The 25,508-nt window shown below is 43.3% G+C and overlaps 1 protein-coding gene and 1 long non-coding RNA gene across 3 annotated transcripts in view; both read left to right on the top strand.

Annotated features, from left to right (window-relative positions):
* Positions 1-25,508, top strand: part of PHYHIPL (phytanoyl-CoA 2-hydroxylase interacting protein like) — a 79,643-nt gene that overhangs the window by 19,447 nt on the left and 34,688 nt on the right. Inside the window, exon 1 of one of the 2 annotated variants that reach the window (XM_081913765.1) lies at positions 8,227-8,658. The exons of the other annotated variant lie outside the window; for it this stretch is intronic. Within the exon in view, the coding sequence (XP_081769891.1) occupies positions 8,553-8,658 (106 nt within the window). The 5' untranslated portion in view covers positions 8,227-8,552. Of the gene's footprint in view, positions 1-8,226; positions 8,659-25,508 lie in introns of those variants that run through there. 2 annotated transcript variants of the gene reach the window in all.
* The window catches only part of LOC309371320, a 223,000-nt gene continuing 198,417 nt past the window's right edge, over positions 926-25,508 (top strand). The window contains exon 1 of the long non-coding RNA XR_014169047.1: positions 926-1,112. This is a non-coding gene — a long non-coding RNA (uncharacterized lncRNA). The remainder of the gene's footprint in view (positions 1,113-25,508) is intronic.

The raw sequence follows: 25,508 nt of genomic DNA, 5'->3' as shown, positions 1-25,508 counted from the left end.
AAGACTTGAAATGCTGCTTTCCCTACTCAGTGTTGCACTGCAAAGTACCACAGCTAGGTATTCTCTGCTTCAGATGATACAATAGCAAACATACATTTGCTTTTGTGTGTGCCTGCAGTGGAGAGTTCTAGGGCCCTTGGTCCAAGCAGCCACTGGATATGTTGAGCTGCAGAAAAAAAAAAAGTTAAGCATGTGCATACATTATATTTTTGCATGTATGTATGAAAATTAAATGTGACAACAGGCCCACGCTTGGGATGCATTAAAGCAATGTATGTAAATACACTTGATTATGAATGTATGGAAAACTGATCAGGTGGTTGTTATGGCAAGCCTTTGTAGACTTGAACACCACTCTTCCTCTGACAGTCTTCCCATTATATAACGTGTCATTTTTGCTAATCACTGTCAGGTACAATTTATCAAGGGAGAGATGTTTTGATTACATGCTGAGGTTTCAGTTTTATTATTTTTAGCATACATAAGACCGTATCTCAGACAGCTATTCCCTGTTAGAAAGAGAGCATTATACAAAACTTTCAGGTGCATATAAATTCAGCTGGGACAGAACCGTGTGGTTTGTGGCTTGAAACGATGGCACATTGGACCGTTTCCTTTGCCAGCTATGCAACCCCAGGGTCTTACCAGCAGAACATCACTGTCAGTTTGCTGGCATTTTACTTACCTTAGCCAATAGCAGTATCCATCCCTCTTGTGGTAGAATAGAAGGGGCAGGGCTAGCTGTGCACAGGGACATATCCGTGTGTGTGTGTGTGTGTGTGTGTGTGTGTGTGTGTGTGTACGTGTGTACTGTATCTTTATATATTTCCAGTGATATGCAATAGCACTGGACTGAGTATTCTGCAAACAAGTTGAAAGGTGGAGATATAAAATGATGTGGGTAGATGGAAAAGGAACTTCCGCAGCAGGCATTGTCCAATAGATGACTGGCACTAGTTCAGGCCTGCACAACTTGTGCCCCACCAAACCAAACACAGTCTGCCACACAAGCACAGTAATCTGCCAGGAGGTTGATAAACTGTCCTGATTGCCATCTCTGGGATTGCTAAAACGAAGGAGGGAAGGAGCGGGTTGCTATCAAAACACGGCTGGTGGGCTCAGTTTGGCTTGACTGGTCACAAGGTGTGCAGATCTGCCCTGGCGTATCTCCTGTCCACACTACAATTAGGTGTGGTGGTCCTACTTCCAGGGACAAGAATAGCCGTTTTCCAGCAATACAGCACGGTGGTTTAAAGCTGCTAGGAAATGACATCTCTGCCAGAACATTATAGATGGCACAGGTGCCATCTGGCTAGTTATAATCATGGCTCCTTAGAAAAGTGACTGCATTTGAAAAGGCCCTCTTGCTGCTGAGTGGTTATGCACACAGGTAAAGTCCCAGTTGAAAATGCTGGGGATTTAGCTGTGCAAAACTAGGAGCAGGACTATAATCTTAAATGCCAATTAAGAGCCTGGGAATTTAATTAACGCAGGCTATTAGCGCCTGAAATATGAGTCTGCAGAGCATAACACCAAAACAGATTTCTCAAGTGTGTGACTCTTGCTCATGGGGGAAATCTCCCCGGTAATAAAAAAAAATACACTCTTCCCGTGCTGTATGGCATGGTCCACTTTAAATTGCTCTAAGTTTATGAATACTGATATACACACACCTCAGTCTCTGAATGGCAAGACATGCCAGGGGTTTCAAAACTTACCCAAGGTTTGGTTTCCTTGGAATGAAGGTCAGTGGAGACTGTGGTGTCCTTAGGATACATCGGGGGTTTTGCTCATATGTACAACCTGAGAATAGGATGGAGGGCTCGCAGCATTAACATCCCAACAGATCTGCTTTCCCTTTAGGTTTCCAGGGAAGTCCCAAGCCACAGGCACACACAGGCCTCTTGCTCTCCAGGTGAGCTGGGAAGAGGCCCGCCTATTTATTTCTATGGTGACAGAACAACCTCTTTGGACATGTAAATAGCAGTACTTAACTGGTCAGCTAAGGCTATTATCTTACAAATATACTTGTCTGGCAGGTTCAGCATCCTCCTTTAAAGGTAAAGGTAAAGGTACCCCTGCCCGTACGGGCCAGTCTTGCCAGACTCTGGGGTTGTGCGCCCATCTCACTTAAGAGGCCAGGGGCCAGCGCTGTCCGGAGACACTTCCGGGTCACGTGGCCAGTGTGACATCGCTGCTCTGGCGAGCCAGAGCCGCACACGGAAACGCCGTTTACCTTCCCGCTGGTAAGCGGTCCCTATTTATCTACTTGCACCCGGAGGTGCTTTCGAACTGCTAGGTTGGCAGGCGCTGGGACCGAGCAGCGGGAGCGCACCCCGCCGCAGGGATTCGAACCGCCGACCTTTCGATCGGCAAGTCCTAGGCGCTGAGGCTTTAACCCACAGCGCCACCTGCGTCCTAGCAGCCTCCTTTACTAGATTCTAAACCTCACTGGATACAGGATCACAGGCCTGGAAGGGAACCATAGCTATCATTCAGACTGACCCCACCAAACAATACTATATTTTTGTTTGTACCCAGATACTGCAAGCACAAGTCAGTACAGAAGTGTATGATAACTGCTTGGACCTGAGACTGGGTTTTTAAGACTACTTGTTTTGGCATTTCTGAATATGTTTTAAACTGTTCACAGTAGCTATGGGGTTTTTTGTAATTGTTTTATGTTATTTTAATGAAATCATCATTTCTGAGTTGTGTCTTTACACTACGCCAGGATATAAATACTCAAATAAAATATTTGTTTCTTAGTTTTGCACCTGGATTGGTATGCTAGGCAACTCTGAGCAGCTATTGATTAAAGTAGTGATGATTGTTGAATGGTGGGTATTATGTAAGAGAGAAAAGACGGGGTGCAGCAAGAAGGATAAATTAATTACACCATGGAAAATGGGAGAGGAAGTTGAAAAAAAACAAAAGAAAAGTTTATTATGTTTTGAATTGTATATGTGATTTTTTTTTTGAAATTTAATAATATATAAAAAGTAGTGGTTTTATGTAGTTGTTGGGGGACCTGTAGCCCTTCAGTAGCTGTTCAGCTACAATCCCATCGGCCCCAGGTAGCATAGTCAATGGTCAGGGATAATGGGAGTTGTAGTACACCAGCTTTAGGGGGAGCTACAGGTTCTTAGTCTTTGCCTTAAACTGACAAAAATGAATTTCAAACAAGCACTGGCATAGGAAGATAAAGCAACGCAGCAATGATGACATGCTTTGCATAAAAAGGACAGTTTGAATGTGGGATATTGCCCTGCCCCCCCCCAATTTCTTCCTCCCCCACTCCTCCTTACTGAGGGTGTAATGAATCACTGCCAGCCGATGAATAAATGAAATTCTTCCTTCCGCTTTTACCTACACATCCTCTGTTTCAATTGCTTCATTCAGTTATTAGTTTCTTCACCTCCTCCATTGACTCGGTTATTTGTCCTCTTAGGCTGTAGCTCATTGTTGCATCTTGTCTGTGATCCATCCTTCCTTTCACTCACAGGGCTTGTAGTTTTCACTCCAGTTTACTCTTTTCCAAATTTGTTTTGTGATTCAAAAATCTGGGGGAAGAGAAAGAAGGGAACAACAACAAAGAACCCCTCTCCTCCTTTTCTTAAATGGGTGGCACTTAGAAGCATTCCTGGAAATGTGATCCCTGTTATCCCTTCTCCAGCTCTAGCTTTTAGCGTGTTGGACATTCTTGCTTTCCGTCTTGATAGTCCCCCCAGAACCCAATGAATTGCTACTGGCATTCAGTCAGAATCCGAGCCCTAGTACAATTCAGTAAAACCATGTGGTGTTATGGGAATTATGTTGCACTGTGTCAGTTAAAGAGGTGACAATGTTTGTAGACTTCTCACTGCTTTGATTAGTACTTTACTGAAGGGCAGTATTTGATGGCTGGTGGCTAGTTGTTATTGGACACACCCATCTGGGTAGGAAGGAACAAAACAGTTTGCTGGGTTTTGCAGCATTGGCATGTCCAGGGAAGGAGGAAGTGAAGAATATCTGAGATTTGTAGCTGTCTTGACAAGAAGCCAATTTGCTTCCTAGATGCCTGGATAGCTCAGTTAGTTAGAGCATGGTGCTGGTAATACCAAGGTTGCAGGTTCAATCCCCATATGGGACAGTGGCATATTCCTGCATTGCAGAGGGTTGGACTTAGAACAATAGAATTGTAGAGACTCTGAGAATCATCTAACTGATGTAAAGGCTAACACCATTTGTCTGGGTATCCCTCATGGAATATTTGTAAATAAACATATCACAAAGGTGCCATGAATCTCTCCAGTACTGTCTCCTCACAAGGAAAGCGATCCTTGTGTAAAAGGCTGCCTCCAAAGCTTTGTGCTTCTTGGTGAAGCGATGAGCGTGAAACAATATTTTCATCTGAAGCCTCTATGGTGGTGTCAGCAAAAGGTATACTGAGCAAGATAAAAAAATGTTCATTTTTAAAACAAAAACTCACCAAGCTGGTTCCAGTCCTTGGGGAGGAACTGCTAGCAAAAAAAGGCACCAAATGTGTTTATTGGAAAGTGAATTGCTATTTGCTAGGAAATGGACCGAGACCAACTCATTTCAGAAGTGTTCGCTGGACAGCTGGTAGCCACTTCTAGGCACAACTGAGCCCTGATCAGTATTTAAACCAGTGACCTAGAGGTGAAAATCCTCGTATCCTGTTATCACCCCACTAAGCCAATGTAGCACAGTAGAATTTGTCATCTTTAATCTGTATTTATTGGCTTTTAATCGGGACAAAAGCTGAAATATGTTGAGCAGCTGTGTGAATGTAAATTCCGGTTGGATTTCTCTGGTGGTGGCTCTCTATACCTTTTCCTCTTGTTCTTTCAGCCTCATTGACATTCATGAAATTCTATCAGCAATTTGCACCCAAAAGCAAACCAAGGTGGGTGAGTGGGTGGGTCAGAGCAGACATGAAGCTGTGTTTTCAACAAAAGAACAGAAGAATTGTCTCAGCCTCTCTTTACAGTTTATTTTCCAACTTCCTGTATATAACATGCTATGTGTTGCTTTGGGATGTTTTTTTAAAAAAAAAAACAGGATTTATTACCCACCCTTTACCATATGGTCACAGCAATATAATAATATAAAGTTATAAAACAAGTGAAACACAATATGCTATGCTAGGGTTTGTTTATATACTGTCCAAAGGCAACCCCAAAGCAGTGAACAGCATATTATTCCAAAAGAAAGATAAAAAGAGTTCAATCAATCAATGCAATATCAAATTGCAAAATACTGATCACACTAGATATGCATTCATGATCTGCACTAATGTTCTCAGCACAGACATGGCCCCCAGCAACCCACTTAACACCTAGAAGTGTAGTTAACCCTCTTACACACCCCTGTTTCTCCAGGCTAGGAGCAAGCCCATCCACAACCAATCACCTATGGGTAGTGCCTTCACCTTCATCAGACCCCTAAGGACTAACCTAAAAGGGCACTTCCACTTGGGGTTTCCCCGCTGGAGCGGGCCTGTTGGCGATGACCCACCATCAGTGGTGGCCTCCAGATATATAGACTACACCACTGGAAACTAGATTATTATATGAAAATCAGTCAGTCATACACCTCTTATGATTTGAAATGGATGCATTTGTTGTCATTTTGCAACGTTTCTTGGATAAGTCATTAAATTGCCTCTGGGGGTTTTCTTTAGTTTTCTGTATCTTGGCTTTTTCTTTTTGCACTGGAGTCAAATGACGCTTCTTTGTACAGGTACTAAACTTTATAATGCATCGCTCAGTATCTTTTTTTTCCTCAGGACTGATTCACAGGTCTGCTACTTTTTCTATTGTGATTATTAATTAAATTTATATACCACCCTTCATCCGAGAATCACAGGGTGGTTTGCAGTATAAAAACACAAAAAATACATAATAACAAAACAATACCCCTCCCCACACATAGATAGTTTATTTAGCCAAAGGCTTGGGAGAAGGTTTTCTACATGGAACCATCTAGGCAGCCTAGAAATACAGAATGCAGCCTTATGAGGAAGGCAACATCTGACCAGTAACAACACCAGATACTGCAGCTGCTTCCTGGTAGCTATTTGTGTGAGCAGAGTGCCTATGTTTGCGTGATGTCAGATCAGATATTATTTCTGTCATGTGACTGTACTCCTACAGACCTTTGGATAGCTCCTCATGGAAGCACCGTGAAGGCTATTTCACATTTTGAAAATAACTGATGCACATTAAAGCCATCAAGTGATCAGTATGCATGGAGGCACTTGTCTTCAGAGCCATGCAGAGGGAAGTTCTTCCCCATGGAATTTCATTACTTACTGAAATTCTGTTGCTTTCTCTCTCGTAAAGAGTGGGGCAGAAGAAAAGGTTGCAGGGTAGTAGGATGGGCACTTACACATCACCAAATGAGAGGACAAAAGAAAAGCAGATCTGTATAAATCCTGCAAATGCTAACTTGTACATAGTGATGCACACTTGGAAACAATTACTGCCATTTAAATAGAGTCGCAATCTCTCTCAATATAACAGTGTAGCTGTTGTTTCTACTGTCCGGTCAGGTGCTTATTGTTAATGGGCAACTTTGAGGGTCTCCCTTTCTAGGGTTCTTCGAACTTGGCTTGGACAGGCAGTCTGCCAAAAAGAGGACCCTAGAAAGTTTGTAATATGTGAGCTGGCTTCAAGCGATTTGTCCTCGAGTATAAAATGTGGCAGAAAGGGAGGAGGTGAAGGTGACACTTGGCAAGTGGCCCATGAGAGACTACAGAGCAAGTCCAGGCCAAAGCACCCCTCTCTGGGGAACAAAGCGGTTATAAATAAGAAAAGGAATGCGTGCAGATCATTCCTCCAAACACCAGTGGCATTTTTTTTCCTTGTCAGCAAGGTCTCAAGTCTTGTTTTCATTTCGGCATATGGCTTTATTTTTGATACGTTTCAAAAGAAAATCAATTCCGTAGTCCCGCTACAGTCACATCAAAGCAACATACCTATCCAAACCTAGGATGAATTGCTGACGTCGAACAACTACAGTGCTATTTAAGGCAGCACGCTTTCCCTAACCAAGCGTCGTCGTTGTTGTTTAGTCGTTTAGTCGTGTCCGACTCTTCATGACCCCATGGACCAGAGCATGCCAGGCACTCCTGTCTTCCACTGCCTCCCGCAGTTTGGTCAAACTCATACTGGTAGCTTCGAGAACACTGTCCAACCATCTCGTCCTCTGTCGTCCCCTTCTCCTTGTGCCCTCCATCTTTCCCAACATCAGGGTCTTTTCCAGGGTGTTTTCTCTTCTCATGAGGTGGCCAAAGTACTGGAGCCTCAGCTTCAGGATCTGTCCTTCCAGTGAGCACTCAGGGCTGAATTCCTTCAGAATAGAGAGGTTTGATCTTCTTGCAGTCCATGGGACTCTCAAGAGTCTCCTCCAGCACCATAATTCAAAAGCATCAATTCTTCAGCGATCAGCCTTCTTTATGGTCCAGCTCTCACTTCCATACATCACTACTGGGAAAACCATGGCTTTAACTATAAGGACCTTTGCTGGCAAGGTGATGTCTCTGCGTATTAAGATGCTGTCTAGGTTTCTCATTGCTAACCAAGCGTTAGGGAACATAATTCGAAACGTGCAGCGGCCCATTGTCCTCCCCCGCACCCCCCCCCCAGGAACTGGCTTGCCAAAATAACTGAGGGGGAGGAGCCAAGCGGCCCTTCCCGCCAAGAGCAGCGTTGCTTGGGCGCAGAAGGCGGCGGGAACTGCGCGCTCGCGCATTGGGGGAATTAGAACCTTATTTGCAGCTGCTGCTGCTGCTGCTGCTGCTTTTAATTCCCTGATAAACCCATTACATAAGGAGCGACCGGGAGACTTGAGGCGGCCGCCGCAGCTCCCCCTCCCTCCACTGGGAGAGCGAGAAAGCTGCCTGCAGGCAACGCAGTGCATTGCGTTACATGCGCCGAGGTGGGGAGGGGTGGGGGAGAGAGATGATGTTGGTGCAAGCGCCAGCCTTGACTCAGCAAGAGTGGCGCGCGGCCCCTTTAAAGGGCCAGCTTAAACACACACACCCCCGCTCCACCAGGCTCAGGCGTGCCGAGCGCGAGCCGCGTCTCTCCCTCCCCCCTCTCCTCCCTTGTTCTCTGCTCCATTGCAGGGACAGGCAGCCGGCTCTCGCTCTCCCCACCCCCCCCCCACCCCCGTCGCCCGTCCTCCGCGCGCGCCTGCCTTCCAATCCGCGCCCGCCGCCCGCCTGCCAGCCAGCCAGTCCCGGGGAGGGAAGAGGGAGAGAGAGTGCGCGCCCGCGTGCGCGCGCCCCTGCTGCACCCAGCAGTTTCGCAGCCAGCCTGGAGAGACGGAGACAGACGGGGAGGGAGGGAGACGGCGCACCAGGAGAGAGGAGCTGCTGCCGTCGCCGCTGATCGCAAAGCGTGCGCGCCCACCCTTCCTTCCAGCGCTCTCTTTTCCTCCCCACCCCTGACAGCCCCCTGTTTCAAAGGGGAAAAAAGGGAAGGGGGGAAAAGAGCAATAAACCCGAAAGGCAAGAAGTGTGAGGGTGGGGGGCGCGGGAAACAATGGAGGTGCCTCGCCTGGATCACCATATGAGCAGCCCGAGCAGCCCCTGCGAGGATGTCATCAAGAACCTCAGCTTGGAGGCCATCCAGCTCTGCGATAGGGACGGTGAGTGGAAGGTGGCGGGGCTTGGGGGAGGTAGGGGGAGCTCGTCTCAGCGCAAAGCGGCCCGTGCTCTTACTGCCACCGCCTCGCCCCACCCCCACCGGGCTTGCTAATGCAAAATTACCCCCCCTATGGCTCTTTGTTGCCACCCCATCTACCCTCTCCAGTTAGCCCCCCCCCCATCCAATCTTGCGCGGGGTTAGCTGTAAAATGCCCCCCTCCATCCCTGGCATTTGAGAACAAAAGAACAGTTTTTGGGGTGTTTTTTAAAGGAGGGGTCGCACCGTTATAGAGGGAAACCCCTCTATAAGGTGCGGGGGGGGGTAGTTCTGCGCCTTGCACAGCGCTTGCCTGTTTCGAGAATTGGAAAGGAGGAGGAGCTGCATTCAAACGTTAATTAACATTTTCGGCTCTGAGAAACGCGTGTTTAGGCATGCGTTTTCACGCGGACAGCCACTCCGAGTCCGGTTGGGATGATGACTTCTTGCGAAACCGTGATCTCGAACTCCAGGCACGAACCCGATTGTGGCGTCCTGAATTATTATTTAGAGTGGGGAGTGAGGGAGTCGCATGTGCTTAGTTCTCTTATTTATTTTACTAACGAAGAAACTTGTCACATGTAGTAATTCAATATAAATGCCGCTTGAGGGGTACAAAAACGCCAGGCTTTGTGGCGGTAGTACGGGGTTTGGTAAAGGAAAAGAGAAAAGGAGAGGTTTGTATGTTTCAGCACCATGGACAGTTGCCGCCTCTTCTCTGGACTGTGGCGGAAGTTCGCTTGGTGGAGTCTGATCTAATGCAGAATTCGAGACTGATGCAAGCGATTTTGTGTGCTAATGTTAAATCCTTTGTTCTGTACTCTAGCAGTTACAAATTTTGATACAGAGGGAATATGGGAGTAGACATAGCGAGAAAATCTTAAAAGCTAGGGAATGTGACAGTGTTGGCTTGTTAATGCATATTCTGCTAAGTGGCATGGTTAAAACTCATAACAAAACTTAATTTGTTAGGCAGAGTGCAAAAGGGTTATTTGAGCTGCAGAAACCCAGGCATTTGTAAGGCTGTGTAATAAAGAACGGGGAACAACCAATTTACATACTGATGTACCACTCTGAAGACTAGCAATTAGGAGTGTGTTTAATATTAATTCTATACAATTATGTCTCACTTCGTTGAAGAAGCACTGTGCTAAACAGCAGAATAACCTGTGTTCAGAAAGTAATACCCTAGAGTGAATTTACAGAACACAATTTAATTTTGTATTCATTTGCCTACCTTACATTGTTCAACATCTAGTAATTCAAACCAACTTAAAAATTATTTTAAATAGTATCTCCTAGCTTAAAAGTAGAAAAAATATGGCTTATATGACAGTGAACTATACCACAAGGTTTTAGTACTCTGAACATTTGGTGGTTTAATGTTATATTTCTTCTGTCTACACATATTATTTTGGAGTATGCATCTGCAATCTACAAACAAGTTATTATTGAGTAATCCCATTTGTCACAGTTGAAGTACTGTAAAGTTGGTTCAGGACTGCAAATCAAGTAGCACAACAAATTTGCTATATACCCTAAAAGCTTTGTTATAATGGGCTTTTTTAGTACCAGACAACCATTCCGAAGCCGAATATTTGTCAAGTTTTAGTTTTAACATTGTGTTCAGGAGTGTGAGTTTAATGAGCCTTTTCCATTTCTACTTGAGTTCCCACAATTGCCGTGCAGATTTCAAGGATTATATTTTTGGTTACAAGTACAATGGCATTAAAACCCGTGTTAAGGGAAATGTTCCTGTGTTGGTGTGGGCAGCAACAAGGCAATACTAGCTTTCATTCAATAGATACAGTAGCATAATTTCCTTAAACTGATTTAACTATGTCATTTCCACAAAATATTTAACAGTGGATGCATTCGTGCTTCCCAATAAGCCAGGGTTGCTGGCTTACCATAGTTTATTGTGAACAAGCCGGACACTGGTGCATCATTCCCACTTTGCTGTTCCTCTGATGTGGGTGGAAAACAAGAAGCCATAGTCAGTTTTAATTCAGTTTCAAACCATGGTTTGTTGTTAACTTATGAACCTCTGGCTTGTCAAGGATCCTGGATTGGGATGTCACAGGAAGCCAAGCTTAATTGTGGCTTCCTAGTTTGTATCTTCTATTTGCGTCAGAGGGAGGGGTGAAGTGAGAGAGATTAGGCAGCATTCATCAGCACGCTGCTTATTCACAATAAACCATGACAAGCCACAAACGTGACCGGTATATATATTAGTCATAGCTGTTTTGGTAGCAGCAGATATTTTGAGATGGGGGTAAATGGAAGGCTCGCGTAGTTCTCAAAGTGTAGTGAAGCTTGCAAAGTTAATTGTAGCAGTCTGCTAATTGATTCAGAATAGTCTTAATTAATTGTTGTGTACAATGAAGCAGGGTTACACTTTTTAGTGTGATTTTGTTTCCTCCTGATCTTTAAGAAAAAGAAAAGCTGGTTCAAAAAAAAAAAAGATATTAGGGAAATGCCGGTTCCTCCCCACAATAGATTTCGTGCCTAGCTAATCCTCATACATACTAAACTCTGATGGCTGGAACTCCACCAGTGCAAGACTCATTAATCCCAACGCCTTTCGAGGGAGGGCATTATTCCAAATTTTACAGGCAGGCAGAAACGTGTGCAGGCTTTGTGCATCAAAATTTTACCACTAGTGTGCAGAACCTGATGTGGGTAAGTGCATTTGAAACATACTTTGCTTCCAACAGGTGGCACTTAAGACTCAGGAATGCCCACATGGAAAGACAAAATGGGATAAATGGACCCAACTTTCCAGGAGAGCAGCATATAATTAGTTGCTTCTAAGTGCAACACCATAAAAAACGACATAGCATCTCTTCTAAAGCATCATGGGGTGCAATCTATCAAGCAGTGTTGCTGTACAATGAGCATTTTGATGGCTCATGGGCAGGGCTCCTGTGAAAACTCCACTGAAATGAATGGCTATTTCACAGCAGCAATTGTAAGGGAGACTTGAATATGATCTTTGCAGTTCTTGTCTCTTTGAAATCACTGGGTGTTCAACTCTTCTCCAGCTGACCGATGGTTTAAACTGGCTAATGTTTTCATTTTATGGCTGTAGACTTTCGCCCATTTGATGTGTGCGAACCTCATTGAAATTGCCAAGTACACTATCGCAGCCCATGTTACTGTTTTGTTTTCTTGTTGAGAAAATAGGTGTTTGGAATTGGCTTTCTTTTAACTTGCTCAAGGTGAATCTAATCAGACAAGCGCTTAACGATGCCCACTGACAATGATGTGCATCAAAATGTGAAAAGGATAAAGGAACACACAGAATAACGAACATTATATTCAGCAGTATTTTAACCTACCGCTATGTAGTGGAGATGTTAGCTCTATAAATACAAAACAACTCAGTTCTTCTACAGTCTCATTTGAAAGTTGATTTGATTTGAAAAGTTGCTTGCTTGGTTGCTATCTAGACCCGATGTATAGCAAATGCGAGATGTCAGAATCCTAATATTAGAAGTTCGAGATAAAATAGTCTACCTGTTGATAACAACAATACATTTATGATGCGACATGCATTTAATTTCCATTTTTCACTTTTCCAACTGTGTTGCCACCCTGAAGGCCGAACCGAGAATCTAAAATACTAATAAATTCCAGACGAAAAGAAATTTGATTATTCTGGAGACACACAAACTTTCTGTAGATATAGACTAGGACTCCATTTTCCTATCAAAATGTTCTTCAGGTGGTCCACATCCATATTAATCAAATGAAATAAAAATGAAATATTTATTAAGTGCCAAAATCAACAGATGCAGTGAAAAATCAGTCCATAGAAATTATAACATTTTTCAACCTTCTTTTAAAAAATACAAACTCCTGTTTTAAGATAGCTGCGCTGGTCCACAGCTCAAGTTGAGGCTTAATTTAGAGTGCTCATGCCAGTGTAAATGACAGAGGCTTCAAATATCTGAAAAACTGCCTCCTTCCCTACAGACCTTACACAGCAGCAGAGAGGGGCCTCTTGGTAGTTCCATCTCCCTCACAAGCTTGGGGTGGGGGGCAGCCTGGGAGAGGGCATTCTTGGATGATGGTGATGATGATGATGATGATGATAGAAGAAACATTTTGCAATAGCACTTAAAGGCCTGCAGGTATCTGCTCAAACCGACCTCCCTGTTCAAGGTGTTCCATAAAGCTGGGGTCGCTATTTAAGAGCAATCCTAGATCATCCAATCAAGTCTACTTCTAGAGTGTTTTCAGCAGATCCTCTCTGCAAATTGTAAGTTGTAATAGGGAATGCAATAGCCTTTTAAAAACTAATTCAGGGCTCCCTTGTTGCTGTGGCGACTGAATGTGCAGATGGAGTTCCCTATTCACCTTGATGATAGAATGAGATGCATAGTGTGAGGGGGGTGAATCGAATTGGAAACATGTCCAGTGCATTCCTGAGGATCTTCTAGTGATCTAATGTAGCATGTTTATTTTACTTGTGTTTAGTAAATGGAGCTAAACACGTTGTAACTGCCGAGATTGTTTAATACTGTGTTTACAACTGGCATCCATTCATTGTTATCAACAAACTTAGGAAATGGAAATTTTCCAATGGAAAAATAAAGCAATACTGTATATTTTTTTTCTCATCCGTCATTGTTGTTGGTATGTTCACAATATCTTCCCTCTTTTGTAACCAATTTATTGGTAACATAGTCGCACAGGGAAGCAGTGAAATGGGGGTGAGCGGGGGGGGGGGTAGAAAGAATACAATTCCCAGCCATTTTTCTCTTGCTGCTGTTTATGCAGGTTAACAATGGATATTCTTTGTTGTCTTGGTGGATCTAATCTAAAATGTTTTCATTCCCTTTTACCACACCAAAGCCCAATTTATAGGTATTTAGATGTATGCAAACTAGAAATATTCATTCATTTTCAATATCCTCTGGTTATTTTGTATCTGCTTAAACATTTTGTTCTTTGTGTAATATTGAAATGCATATTCCTGCATAAGTGCTCATACCTATTTGTCTGTCTTCAAATACCCGGATCTGACTTACAGTTAAATAATTGTGGAAGTGATGGAACAATATAATATGATCTTTAAGCAAAATAAAATGTGAATTGAGAAAGTGATCTTAAAATATTAATAAATAGCATTACACACTTTGCAAAAGGGGTTTCAGACTGCAACTTGTCATATTGTGAAGGCACAAAATCTGTTCAGTCTCCTAATCACTCTTTTCCACAGGCATAAATAACTCTAGTGTCATCTTTTCTTTAAATTAATAATAGGCACATCCTGAAATGGCACAATCACATTTCTGGTGCATCATCAACATTTTTAATGTTCATAGAAAAGAAAAGAACAGTGTTAAGGCTGTGATTGCCAAATGGAATTACACACACATAAACACACACGTCTAGCTCCTGTGTAGGCACAGCTTTTAAACTTAATCTGAAAACCAGTGCTTAGTTCTGTCTGCAACAGAACAAAGTGGGTTTATCTAGTCCAGCATTTGGATTTCCCACAGTAACCTTCCCCAAGAGAGCCCACAAGCAGGGCCTGAAGGTATAGCAGTTCCCCAGATGCTGCTCCCCACCTGGTAGTCAGAAGGTATACTGTGTCTGAACATGCAGGCTCCACTTAGCTACAAGGTTAATAGCAGTAGATAGGCAAAATCAAGGAGGACAAACGTCTGTTCCCTCTTCAATGCCATCTAAACTTGTGGCTGTCTGACATCTTGGGGAAGTGAATTCCATTAACTGGGCACTGTGTGAAGAGGGTACAAATGGTACCTAGGTAAGAGATGTGAAGCTCCAGTAGAAGAGGTCCACTCCATGCTTTCATGTAGCTTGGTAGCAACATCTTTCCAGAACAGTAATTCAGAATATTCTTCTTTGTCCCTACTTCTCACATTCTAAAAATGCCATGTTCCCTTTGACTTTACTAATAGCCCCCCCCTTCTTAATTCTTTTGCTTATATCCTTCAAGTGTTTCTAATTGTCTGTCCACCACATGGACAGTTGTGTGTGTGTGTGTGTGTGTGTGTGTGTGTGTAATATGTAATAATGTGTATTCTAATTTTTCTTGAGCATCAGTTTTGTCTCCTGCCCCAGGCAATTTCTATCACTCTTCTTTGAGCAGTACTGTATCCCCTCCTTTAAAAAAAAAAGCCATTTGTTGTTTGCTTTCTAGTGGCATGGATGGTATTATATGCTTTTGTGCTGTTTATCCAGTTTGCCTTAACATACATTGTACTATTGCATTTCATGCTGACAGCTGCTTCTGAGACCACGATTAGCTGGGAGGCAGAGTAATCATTAGGATGTCCCATCTCAGCTCCAATGTTGCATCAAATTGTGTCCAGAAGTATTCTTCATTAGGCACTTGAATATAGTCCGCTGAGGACTGTCTCTGCTTAGCACCCAGTCTCCCAGTGGAGCTTTCTTTATAAATGGAGTACTCAAACTATGAAAGAAGAATTCACTACAGTTTCACAAGGAAAGCATGGGGGGTGAAAGTCATGCTATTTCCCAACAGGCAGTTTTTTCTGTGCCTTGCCTTTCCATTGTGTGTGTTTCTGTTAGACCATTTCTGAATGGTTCAGCATTCATTCTTCTACCTCTTTGAGAGGTGTGGGTTTTTTAAAAAACCCATTTGTATGAAATACCCAGTCATCTGCTCATTGCGACTACCAGTCCTCATTTAACATCATTGGTGAATTCACCAGTATGTGTTCTCACTCTTCTGGATCATTAATCAAGCCTTTAATTGCATTTGTATCTATCCCCTGCATCTGGGGTACCTCGCTGAACACCTGTCCCTGCTTGAATCCCTTAAATTTGCCATGGTCTTTTGTTCACTCCCATGTGCCAGTGTTCCCACAACAAGCAAGACGTTGTGGCAGGAAGGAGGGCGACCAATCGTTTGACTGAGAGGACCTTTTACAAAAAATATATATGAAGAAAGAACCACAAATCCCTCAATCTATGTCAGACTTCAACTGCTTATTATGATCAATTTATTCATAAGCTGGGTTATTTTGTTGTTGTTTCTGTGAGAGACCGGTGCTATTTGAGGCTCCCTTTTTTAGCTTTATAACCTTCAGACCTGTGCCTAACTTAGGTCCATCTATCCATGTAGGGTCCAGTCTTTGAAACTCACTCAGGTTAGGCGCCAAATGGCTCCTTACACCAGGGTTATCCTCACCAAAACGGAATGCCTAGCTGCTCAAAAGCCATATTTTTAAGTACAACTTTTTGGTTCCTGAAATTTGTTCTGATAGTGCATTTGAAATCTAACAGAATTGTACAGGATGTGTGGCTAGTGTATGAAAACGGTCAAGATCCAACTATCCCCAGGTATGCACCTCCAGATGGTAGAGATGTCAGCCACCATCCTGGCGCCCAGACATCTTCACTTGGTCACAAGTGGTTGTTAGCGAGATGCAAAATGCACCTAATGGCTGGCCAATTTCGAACACTGGTATGGTTCATCTTCCAGATGGTTTCCAGTAGCAAAATTTGGGGTTGTCAAGTGCTGGACAACCCTTACAACATGTATTGAGTGGACTGTGCTCATTAGGATGCTGCATCAGTCCAGATGCTTTGATTTGTCTCTGTTTGTTTTTATGACTTTGCTCCACACACTGGGATTGGAAATATTCAATGAAGAACAGGCTATTATTACTGTTCATCCTCATAATCTAACACAGCACTGTCTACAAGGACTAGCAACACTCTCCAGGGTTTCAAGCAGGAGTTTCTTCCAGCCCTACCTGGAAATGCTGGAGGTTGAATCTGGGACCTTTCACACACAAAAGAAGGCACTTTTACCACTGAGTTGCAACCCTTCTCCACAATTGCACACATTTCAACAGTTCTTTTGCCTATCACTCACCTCATCTTAACTGGAAATAAATCACATTTATGGAGTAGCCTGTGAATTTAACCAAGTCTTGTCACAGGTTTGTCCCGTAGTTAAAAATGAGAGCTTGGGGACAACCAGTGAATCCAGTTGGCATAGCCTCAGGGTGGTCCAAAGGGACATGGTATATGGTTGGCTTGTGGAACTCTTAGCTGCAGAACGGAATCTATGGAGTTTTGTTACTTTAGGCATGATGGCACTTTCTGTAGCTATTTGCTACTTGCAAAACAAGGCAGTACCTAGGAAAGGTCTTGTGTGCAACAGATGCCTGTTTTTAACTCTTTCCTGTTGTAGCCTGCCTCTTCTCTGACCTTGACAGTTTGCCGCCACTCACCCTTTCTGGTTTCTGGTTCTCCTCATTAATAGTCTTGGCTTGCTATGTCCTCTCTATTCCTTTGAACAATCTCGCAGCTGTTGGGTTTTTCCTACCTCATTAATTCGCCTTCGCTTTTCATATCCAGAGTAATTTTTCTTCTCCTTTGCTTGTTCCTCTCAATTTCTCTGCCCCCTTTGCCATTAATGTCCATCTGCAGGTTCCTTGAAAATAGGCTTCAGCGAGGGCATCGTGTGTCCATTTCTCTGTCCCTGTCTTCCTTTTCTTTTCTTTTTTGCTAGATGCACTAGGCTACCTATTTAAGAAGAGGTAGCAATGCAGGGGGAGGAAGTCAAGCCAAAATCTGCATACATGTCAACAGGAAAAAGAACTTGTGCGTGCAGTTGTGGCTTTGTTACCTGTTTTTGCTACCACAGAGACAAACCACTCAGATAGCAAAGTTCCAGTTTTGCATGCACTTATCTTCTGCACATCCATTTCCATACTTTGGAACCAGTCCTGGATAACCACAACAGCACTGTGCAGCTAAATGGGAAGGGACTATCTCTGAAAGAGAACCCAAATGAATGGGAATTGATTGCATGTTGCTCTAGGGCCAGGGAGTCCTTGGTTAACATCCCCAGACAGTCAGGACCTTCACTGGGTAGCACTGTCTCTCTGCTTAACTTGCCTCATGGGGTTGCTACCATAAAGCAGAGAAACCCCACGTGCATTGCTCTGGATTCCCTGGAAGAAGAATGAGGTAAGCTATAGATATAGTAAATAATCAGCAACTTTAACTGAAGTTTGCCCCAGCAGATTAAGGTAGAACTAGGTAACGAAAAGTTCGTATGAGCTATATTTGGACCTCCAATTCCATTCTAAGCATTTTTGATAAGGCGTATGGGATGTGCTCTGTCAGGAGCTTTGTGATGATCCATGAATGCTGCCTGTGTGAAAACAGTCAAGATCCAAGTATCCTCAGGCATGCACCTCCAGATGGTCAAAATGTCAGGCACCATCCTGCTGCCCAGGCACCTGCACTTGGTCACAAGTGACTGATAGTTAGGTGCAAATTGCGCCTGGCGCCTGGCTAATTTTGAACATATCTAGTACATTACTAACATCAGAGCTAATGATTTATGTTCACATTGGGGATAAAATGAGTTTGGACTGATACTGAGCAGTATTGGGTTCTCTGAGATTTTCTAGTGTACTAATAACAGAAGTAAGATTTGATTTGGGGACTTAATAGTTTGTACACCTCGTTACTATGGTACACCAACTACCTATATGTATATAACCACCTATGAAACTGTATGGTACACAAAGCTGGATTTTATTCAGCTGGACCACATCCCATCATGACCACCATCATGAATTCTGACTGTGTGGTGATTTCTATCTTTCATTTTATGTTTCAGTGATGGAACCAAATATAATGCCCTGTTAGTAGTGTCAAAAGTTTCCAGTTGTGACAAAGAGAGAAGAAAAGAACAAAGTTTCCCTTCAAAAGCTTTGATGCTATGCGTGCGTTGTCACATCCCTTGTCTGACCTTAAAAATATTTCTTTCAGCTGGTTATAACACATTGTGGTGTTGCTAATGGAATCAATTTCCATTGTGGGGTTGTAGCTGAGTCATTAATCAATTTTAGTTTTATTGTTATCACGAAGTGTTCTTGCCTCTGTCCACGCTTGAATGCTGGTACTGTTTTGCGCAGGTGGTTTAGAAAACAATAATCAGACTTTTAAAAAATATGCTGAAGACATTGGCGAACCTTGACCATTGTCCCTCAAATTGGGATTGGCTAGAATATTCCCAAGTAATATATATTGAAACTCCATGTTTCTGTCCTCTTGTTTTTTTCAGATGAAGAACATTGTCTAATCTCAATGCTCTCTTTTAACTTTGCTATTATTTGATAATTGAACTATGCCTTTCCTAAGAAAAGCAAATTTCCGTACTAATTAGGGTTGAATCTTAAAAGCTGCTAACCTGCCAGGTTTGGATGTCATAGCTAGAGCAGGCCCCAGCAGGCAGGACATGGAAACCAGGGTATGGCAGAGAAGAGGTAAGCTAGGCCAGGTGGAATTGGAATAAGAACTGGGTTTCAGAAAAGAGGTAGCCGAAGAAAAGGAAAGGAAAGCAGACCAAGGTATAAATACCAAAGGGAACCCTTTGCACCCTCAGGGCCGCATTCCATTTTAGGCAGCCTTTTGGGGGCCACATTCCAGTGCTGTGTGTGGCTAGAGGCAAAAGTGGGCAGAGAAACTAAGTTTTGTGTTTGTCCAGTAAGCTAGTTTCTTCACACTTGGACACCCTCCTCTTTGCTCCCACCTGGCAAGCAACAAGCATTATCTGAGTCAAATAATGCATTGCAGCCAGGCAAAAGCATTCAAGGAGGATGCAAAGCAGGGCTGGAAAGTGGATGGGGCATAGGCGTAGTGCCAAGGGGCAGATAGAGACGACAACATTTGCCCCATCCCTGTTATAAACAGATTCAAGGCATGGTGAAGGAGCTCCACCTGGAACAGCAGTCAGCCCTCTTGGCAATCTCTTCCTTGCACCCTGTTGAAGATGTTGGGACTGTTCATAGACTCCACTTTTCTTTTTTCTTCTGTGATTTAAGTTCAATCACATTGAAAGACACAGTACCACATGTATTTTGGTCCTGATTTCTTATAGACTTGATACGCCTCCAAAAATCGTACAGGTACTCAGCTCTTTGGCCTTGTATTGATAAGGTAGGCTGGCAGTGCTGTGGGGCCCCTGCCTTCTGACCCAGCTAAAATCAACAGTGGGAGAAGTATTTGGGAGGGGAGCATGGACATCATGCATCTTTATGTAGACCTGCCTCATACGTTCAAAATCACGGTCTTGAGTGAAAGAGGTTGGCCAAATAGTTTTTGCACAGTGTGGTTGACCCGGGAGAACTCCATCAAATGAACCCAGCAACAAGGATTTCTAATACAAGAGTGCCGAAAGGAGGAGGAGACCAAATCTTTGTTGGAAGCCGCCCAGAGTGGCTGGGGAGACCCAGCCAGATGGGCGGGGTACAAATAATAAATTATTATTATTACTACTACTATTACTATTATTATTTGTGAGCAAACACTGCAGCAGCTGGAATCAGCTGCCCCACAGCGCAGACCTGGCTATAATAGTGTATCTTGTTGCAAGGAGATGGATGCAAAGTTATAGTTTGTAGATACTGTGAAGGGACTCTATGCACAATGGCCTCTTTCTTCACTGGACTTCTTTAGTATCCCTCCCTGATGATGACTTGCCCTTCTTTTGCCTTGCTCCTCTGTCACGGGAACCTTCCCTTCCCTTGTGACTCTGATATGCCTCCCTGGCACTCTTCAAGCTCTGCCCAGTCATACTAGGAAGGTTATTCACTTCTCTTCTGCTGAATGTGTTCTGTTCTGTACTTGCATTAAAATGACGTGGTAAAATCTTCAGGAGAGAGATTGGAATGTACCACTTCAGATTGTAAGTGGGGCTCTGCCACTTTGTTGATGCTCTCTTTGAATGTCTTCAAGGTTTCAGTATTTCACGAAAGAGATTCAAGTACATACCAGAACTTTTGGTTTCCACAATTGCAGTGGGAAAATGTGCTATTAAATCCACTTCTTAAAATATTGGATTTTTTTGTGGTTTGGAAAGTAACAGGAAAATGCATCAAATACATGGGGTAAATGATTAATGGGAAGATGTGCAAAAACTCTGCAAGCAAATCAGGGCAAATGCAGGACGGATGCTCATTGCCGTATAACCTTCCCACAAAAAAAAAAATCAGAACAAATGTTCAATAAAGACCAGATACCATCTAACCTCTGCCTAAGGTTTGGACAAGCCAATCAGGATGAAGGGGCAATAAATAAGTTGTCCAGAGGAGCAATCGTATTATGCTGGGGTGGGTGGGATCCTGCTCAGCCAGTTCTTTGTTGTGCTAGGTCTGCAAAAGTGTGCGAGAGTTTTAAGCATTGATGTGTGACCCTCACCAATCTGTAGTTTTAGGACTGAACATTGCTACCTCTTTCTGTTGCACATGTAAACAAAGCCAGCCTGCCTTTTTCATTTTGTCTCTCCTTGTGTGCTCTGTATTGGGATCTGTTAATTCACATTGCTTGGGGGCAGGATTAGACTTGGAGATGCATTCACAAATCTCTGCCATCACATGTGCTTTGGCCCTTAAATTCTCAGGAAGCTGAATTTTACCCCAAGTAATATCATCACCTGGGCGTCCGGAAGGTGGGGAGCTTACTTTTGCCTGTATTTTTCTGCATTTCACTTCCCTGTGGTTTCTCTTCTTCTTTCTACAATTTGTTTATGTACCTGCAACTCCGCTTTTGCCACATTAAAGTTTGTTGGTCTTTATAGGATGCCACAAGACTCCTTTTGTTTATGCTGCTTCTGTATTCCCTCAGTGTATACATAGGACTCAAAGCATCTGCTGCTTGTGTTCTTAAATCATCAGGACATTATTGGACCCTGGATGCAGTCCTGACCCAGTCTGGCTGTTCTTCCGTTGAATGGAATTTATTTCTATATTTGCAATACAGAATTCGCTATGAAATAAGTGTAGATTTCTGATGCCTAAATTGGCCTCCACTTTTTTAAAATGTGCTGTGGCATTTTGACACATCCCATTTATACAGGAGTAATTGGAGACCCCCCAAAAAATCGATCTAGTCACTGCGACTTATGCTGCAGAGAGATAATACAGTCCTGCTAGGCTGAGCATTCATTTGATATTGCATCAACACATTCAGCCTTAAATGAGAATGCAGAACCCAAAATAACATTGTGCTAAGCTTTTTATAGATGCCATTGTCTTTCTCTGTAGCTGTCCTTTTAATGCTAAGTATGGACTGTGTGGTTTTGCATATGTTGTGTGGATTATGTGTTAGATGCATTGATCTTTTGCTCCAGCAGCTATATTCAGGCGAGACCCATTTGCAGACACCCTCCCTTTTTAAAACAGCCTTATAAACAAATCAGCGAAAAACGATAGCCCAGAAAAATCCTTCCTTGCCCACACATATGTCTGTCCATAATTTACAGTATATCAATACTTGGAAAGGGGCGAGGGGAAAAGAACAATTATTTTCAAGATTACAAATGTTTATCTTGTCTGTAGACATACTTGTTCCAGGTGAGTGCTTGTTCTACGGTTTGGCCTTTAAAGGCTACTGTACCATGGAATCCACATTAGTTAGAATCCAGAAAAAATGTTGGTAAACTTGATTCTGACTGAAATCAAGAGGGGAGAAATAGCCATGTTTTCAATTGCACTCATTTCAATGGGATTTAAGTTTAAGACAGGTTCACTTATTGTTTTGGAGGTGTTTATTAGGTAGGTTGGAATGGGTGAATAGTTGTTGCTCTTCCAGTTATGGACTGAAAAATTCACTCTTCAGTTTCTGTATCTGCTGAGCATCCACCTTAAGTTTTGCACATTTTACACAACGCAATAGTGCTGCGAAGGAGTTGGTAGTCGTTTGCAGCTGCTTACTAGGATCATGCCCATTGATCTAGCAGCCCATTTGCACAGTCAGATACTCAATCGGATATTGTTAATAAGTATTTCTGTAGAGAAAAATGTCTTGTTCATCTATGTAGAAAACTGGCATTCTGCTATCATCTTAGGAAGCTTTGCATCCAACGTGAGAATCACTTGTTCATCCTGTGAATCTCTTGTCTATAGACTCTGGTTCTTGTTGCTCCTGTCTAATTTAGGATTTATGCCCAAGGATTCTTGGTTTCATTGCAATATCTGGCTGCTGCATTGAGTCTTTGGAACCGGTTGCTGCTAGGTCATTGGGGAGGGGGCACTACTCATGAACAGGTGGTTTTGCAGCAGCATGGCAGACTCTCTGCTTCAACTTTGAGCAGCTTGCCTGATGGAGGCAGCCTCCATTTGGTGAATATTTGTGTGTAGCTGCCTGTATTATGCCAAGGCCAAGCGGCAGAGTAAAATCAATGTACCTCCCCTCTTTTACATGCTCAGGAGTGTTCCCCTTTTCTGTCCTATGCCCAGAATTTCCAGCTTTAGTCCTTTGAGTTCCAGAATTCCTTCTTGATACAATTATCACAAGGAGGCTTGTGTGGTGTATATATAGGACATTTTTGTGTGTGCTTTTTTTAAAAAAAAATCTTGGTATAATGTCACCTAGTAGTCATCTTTTAAATATCAGCTTCACTTCACTTGATCTTCTCCAGTCTTCATTTTTCTTAAATTGAAGTCATTTTTCATCATATAAATGTCAGCAGATAGCTCTTGCACATCTTCCTCCCACTGTTCTCCCAAGATATATATAGAGCAAAGGAGTGTGTCAAACCAGCTTGCCACGTCATAGCGGTTGGTAATAGGTTTGGTAACCAGCCATATTCCAGATAGTACATAACCTCGCAGAACCAGATCTTTCCCCCCTTTTTTCTGACTTACATTTTAGGAAAACATTCTAGAAAATGAGGGAAAGTGCCAATTATCTCCACTCCCTTTGACCTATGTCAAGTGCATAAATTCATTCACTGTGTTGTCTGTATTTGCAGATCTGGAATTTTAAAGACGGGTTTGCATAGATTCAAGAGCCCCAAAGGTTTCACTGCTCCAAGTGTATACTTCCCCAAGTGACTGTTGGTGTGGCTTGTTTGTGTGTGCTTGCAGGGAGTAACTGTTAACTACTGTTGCCCCTAAACTGCTCATGATGTAAAACTCCAGAGTGACAATTGTGTTTCTTGCCCCTGCAACTATTTAGTTCCATTCTATTCTCCTCACCTCCCAAATGGTATTGAAGCAGAAATTGAGTCTGCCTTGCTAGAGCTCAGAGACAAAGAATCATCTGGCCTTGCAAATGAGATTGGACTACGCTTAACTTCTTTAGGCTGCCGACCTGGGAGTAAGTCTCATTGAACTCACCGGGACCTGAGTAGATATGCCTAGGATTGTGCTGCAAATCTGGCAGAAGCCTATCCTGATCAGGCTTGTCTTATCTCCTTCTTGTTTCCTTTCCTTCTGTCATCGATTCATGAATCCTTCTCATTTCTCATCCTCCTTTTCACTACCAAAACACAAAAAACCCTGTCCACAAATTCTTGCATGTTTCTGCAAAAAAAGGATAACATTTCCTGCCTAGGAGTACTGTAGTCTGCTCCCCACCCCCACCCCCATCACTCCCCACCCTCATCTTGACCACAAAGGAAAAGTGGAGCGTTACCACTTACAGTTTGAACCTCCAGATCTTTTAAGGAGCTTCAAAGTCAAGAGGAGCTTCTTACAGACCTTTACAGAAGAACTGTTCAGAATTATGTCCTGCTTGCTTCTGCAATCCTATGTGAAACTCAACTTAGGCTGTGATCATATGTCCGCTCTCGAAGATGCTACATCTGTCTATACTATAGTTGCACTAGTCTGTCATCACGCTGTTTTTGTTGGTTGTTTCCCAAGATTCTAAAGGCAGGGGTGGGAAAAGGAAAAGGGGTCCGGAAGGAAAAGGAGAGGACTCATGTCTATGGTAAATACCTTGAGAAGTTTAAGGGAAGGACTTGGTGTGGGGCAAGAAGCAACTCTGTGTGTGCAGCAGTTTTAGTTCTCTGCTTCCAGCGGGGAAGAGAAAGGAGGAACTAGGGAAGGAGTGTGCTCACTGGAAGGACAGATCGTGAAGCTGAGGCTCCAATACTTTGGCCACCTCATGAGAAGAGAAGACTCCCTGGAAAAGACCCTGATGTTGGGAAAGATGGAGGGCACAAGGAGAAGGGGACGACAGAGGATGAGATGATTGGATAGTGTTTGTGAAGCTACCAGCATGAGTTTGACCAAACTACGGGAGGCAGTGGAAGAGAGAAGTGCCTGGCGTGCTCTGGTCCATGGGGTCATGAAGAGTTGGACATGACTAAACAACTAAACAACAACAACAGGGAAGGAGCATGTGGAATTGGGTGGGAGTAAATTTGACATTTGGAGGAATGAGGTGAATAGGGGAGATGGGAATGAAGTGTTTGTGAGGAAGAGAATTTTGGGGCTCTGGCAAAGAGGGAATTAAGTTGGAGAGGAGGAAGAATTGAGGAAGGAGCAAATGGAAACTGATGGTGTTGAAGGAGGCATTTGCTGTGCTACAGAGGACTAGGGAGAGGGGCATTGGGAGAAATGAAGGGGAATATATCAGTGTCCCACTTGGAAGTTTAATGGAGTAGAAAGAGGGGTTGATTTGTGGAGAGTGGGAGGGGTAGCAAGCAGGAAACAGAGACAGCCTAGTACAGTGGTACCTCAGGTTACAAACGCTTTGAGTTACAAACACTTTGGGTTACAAACTCCGCTAACCTGGAAGTAGTATCTCGAGTTGAGAACTTTGCCCCAGGATGAGAACAGAAATCGCACGGTGGTGAGAGGCCCCACTAGCGAAAGCGTGCCTCAGGTTAAGAATGGTTTCAGGTTAAGAATGGACCTCCAGAACAAATTAAGTTCGTAACCTGAGGTACCACCGTATTTATATATTTATATTTAGTAAAATTGCTTAACTTAACTCTTCAATGTATTTATTTAAACCGGGGGTTGCTAACCTGTGATCCTCCAGATGTTGTTAGACTCA

This window comes from Podarcis melisellensis (genome assembly GCF_964234715.1).
Source record: "Podarcis melisellensis genome assembly, chromosome: 5".
NCBI classification, from domain to species: domain Eukaryota; kingdom Metazoa; phylum Chordata; class Lepidosauria; order Squamata; family Lacertidae; genus Podarcis; species Podarcis melisellensis.
The sequence above is the reverse complement of the archived record's forward strand: the minus strand, read 5'-3'. Positions and strand labels throughout refer to the sequence as shown.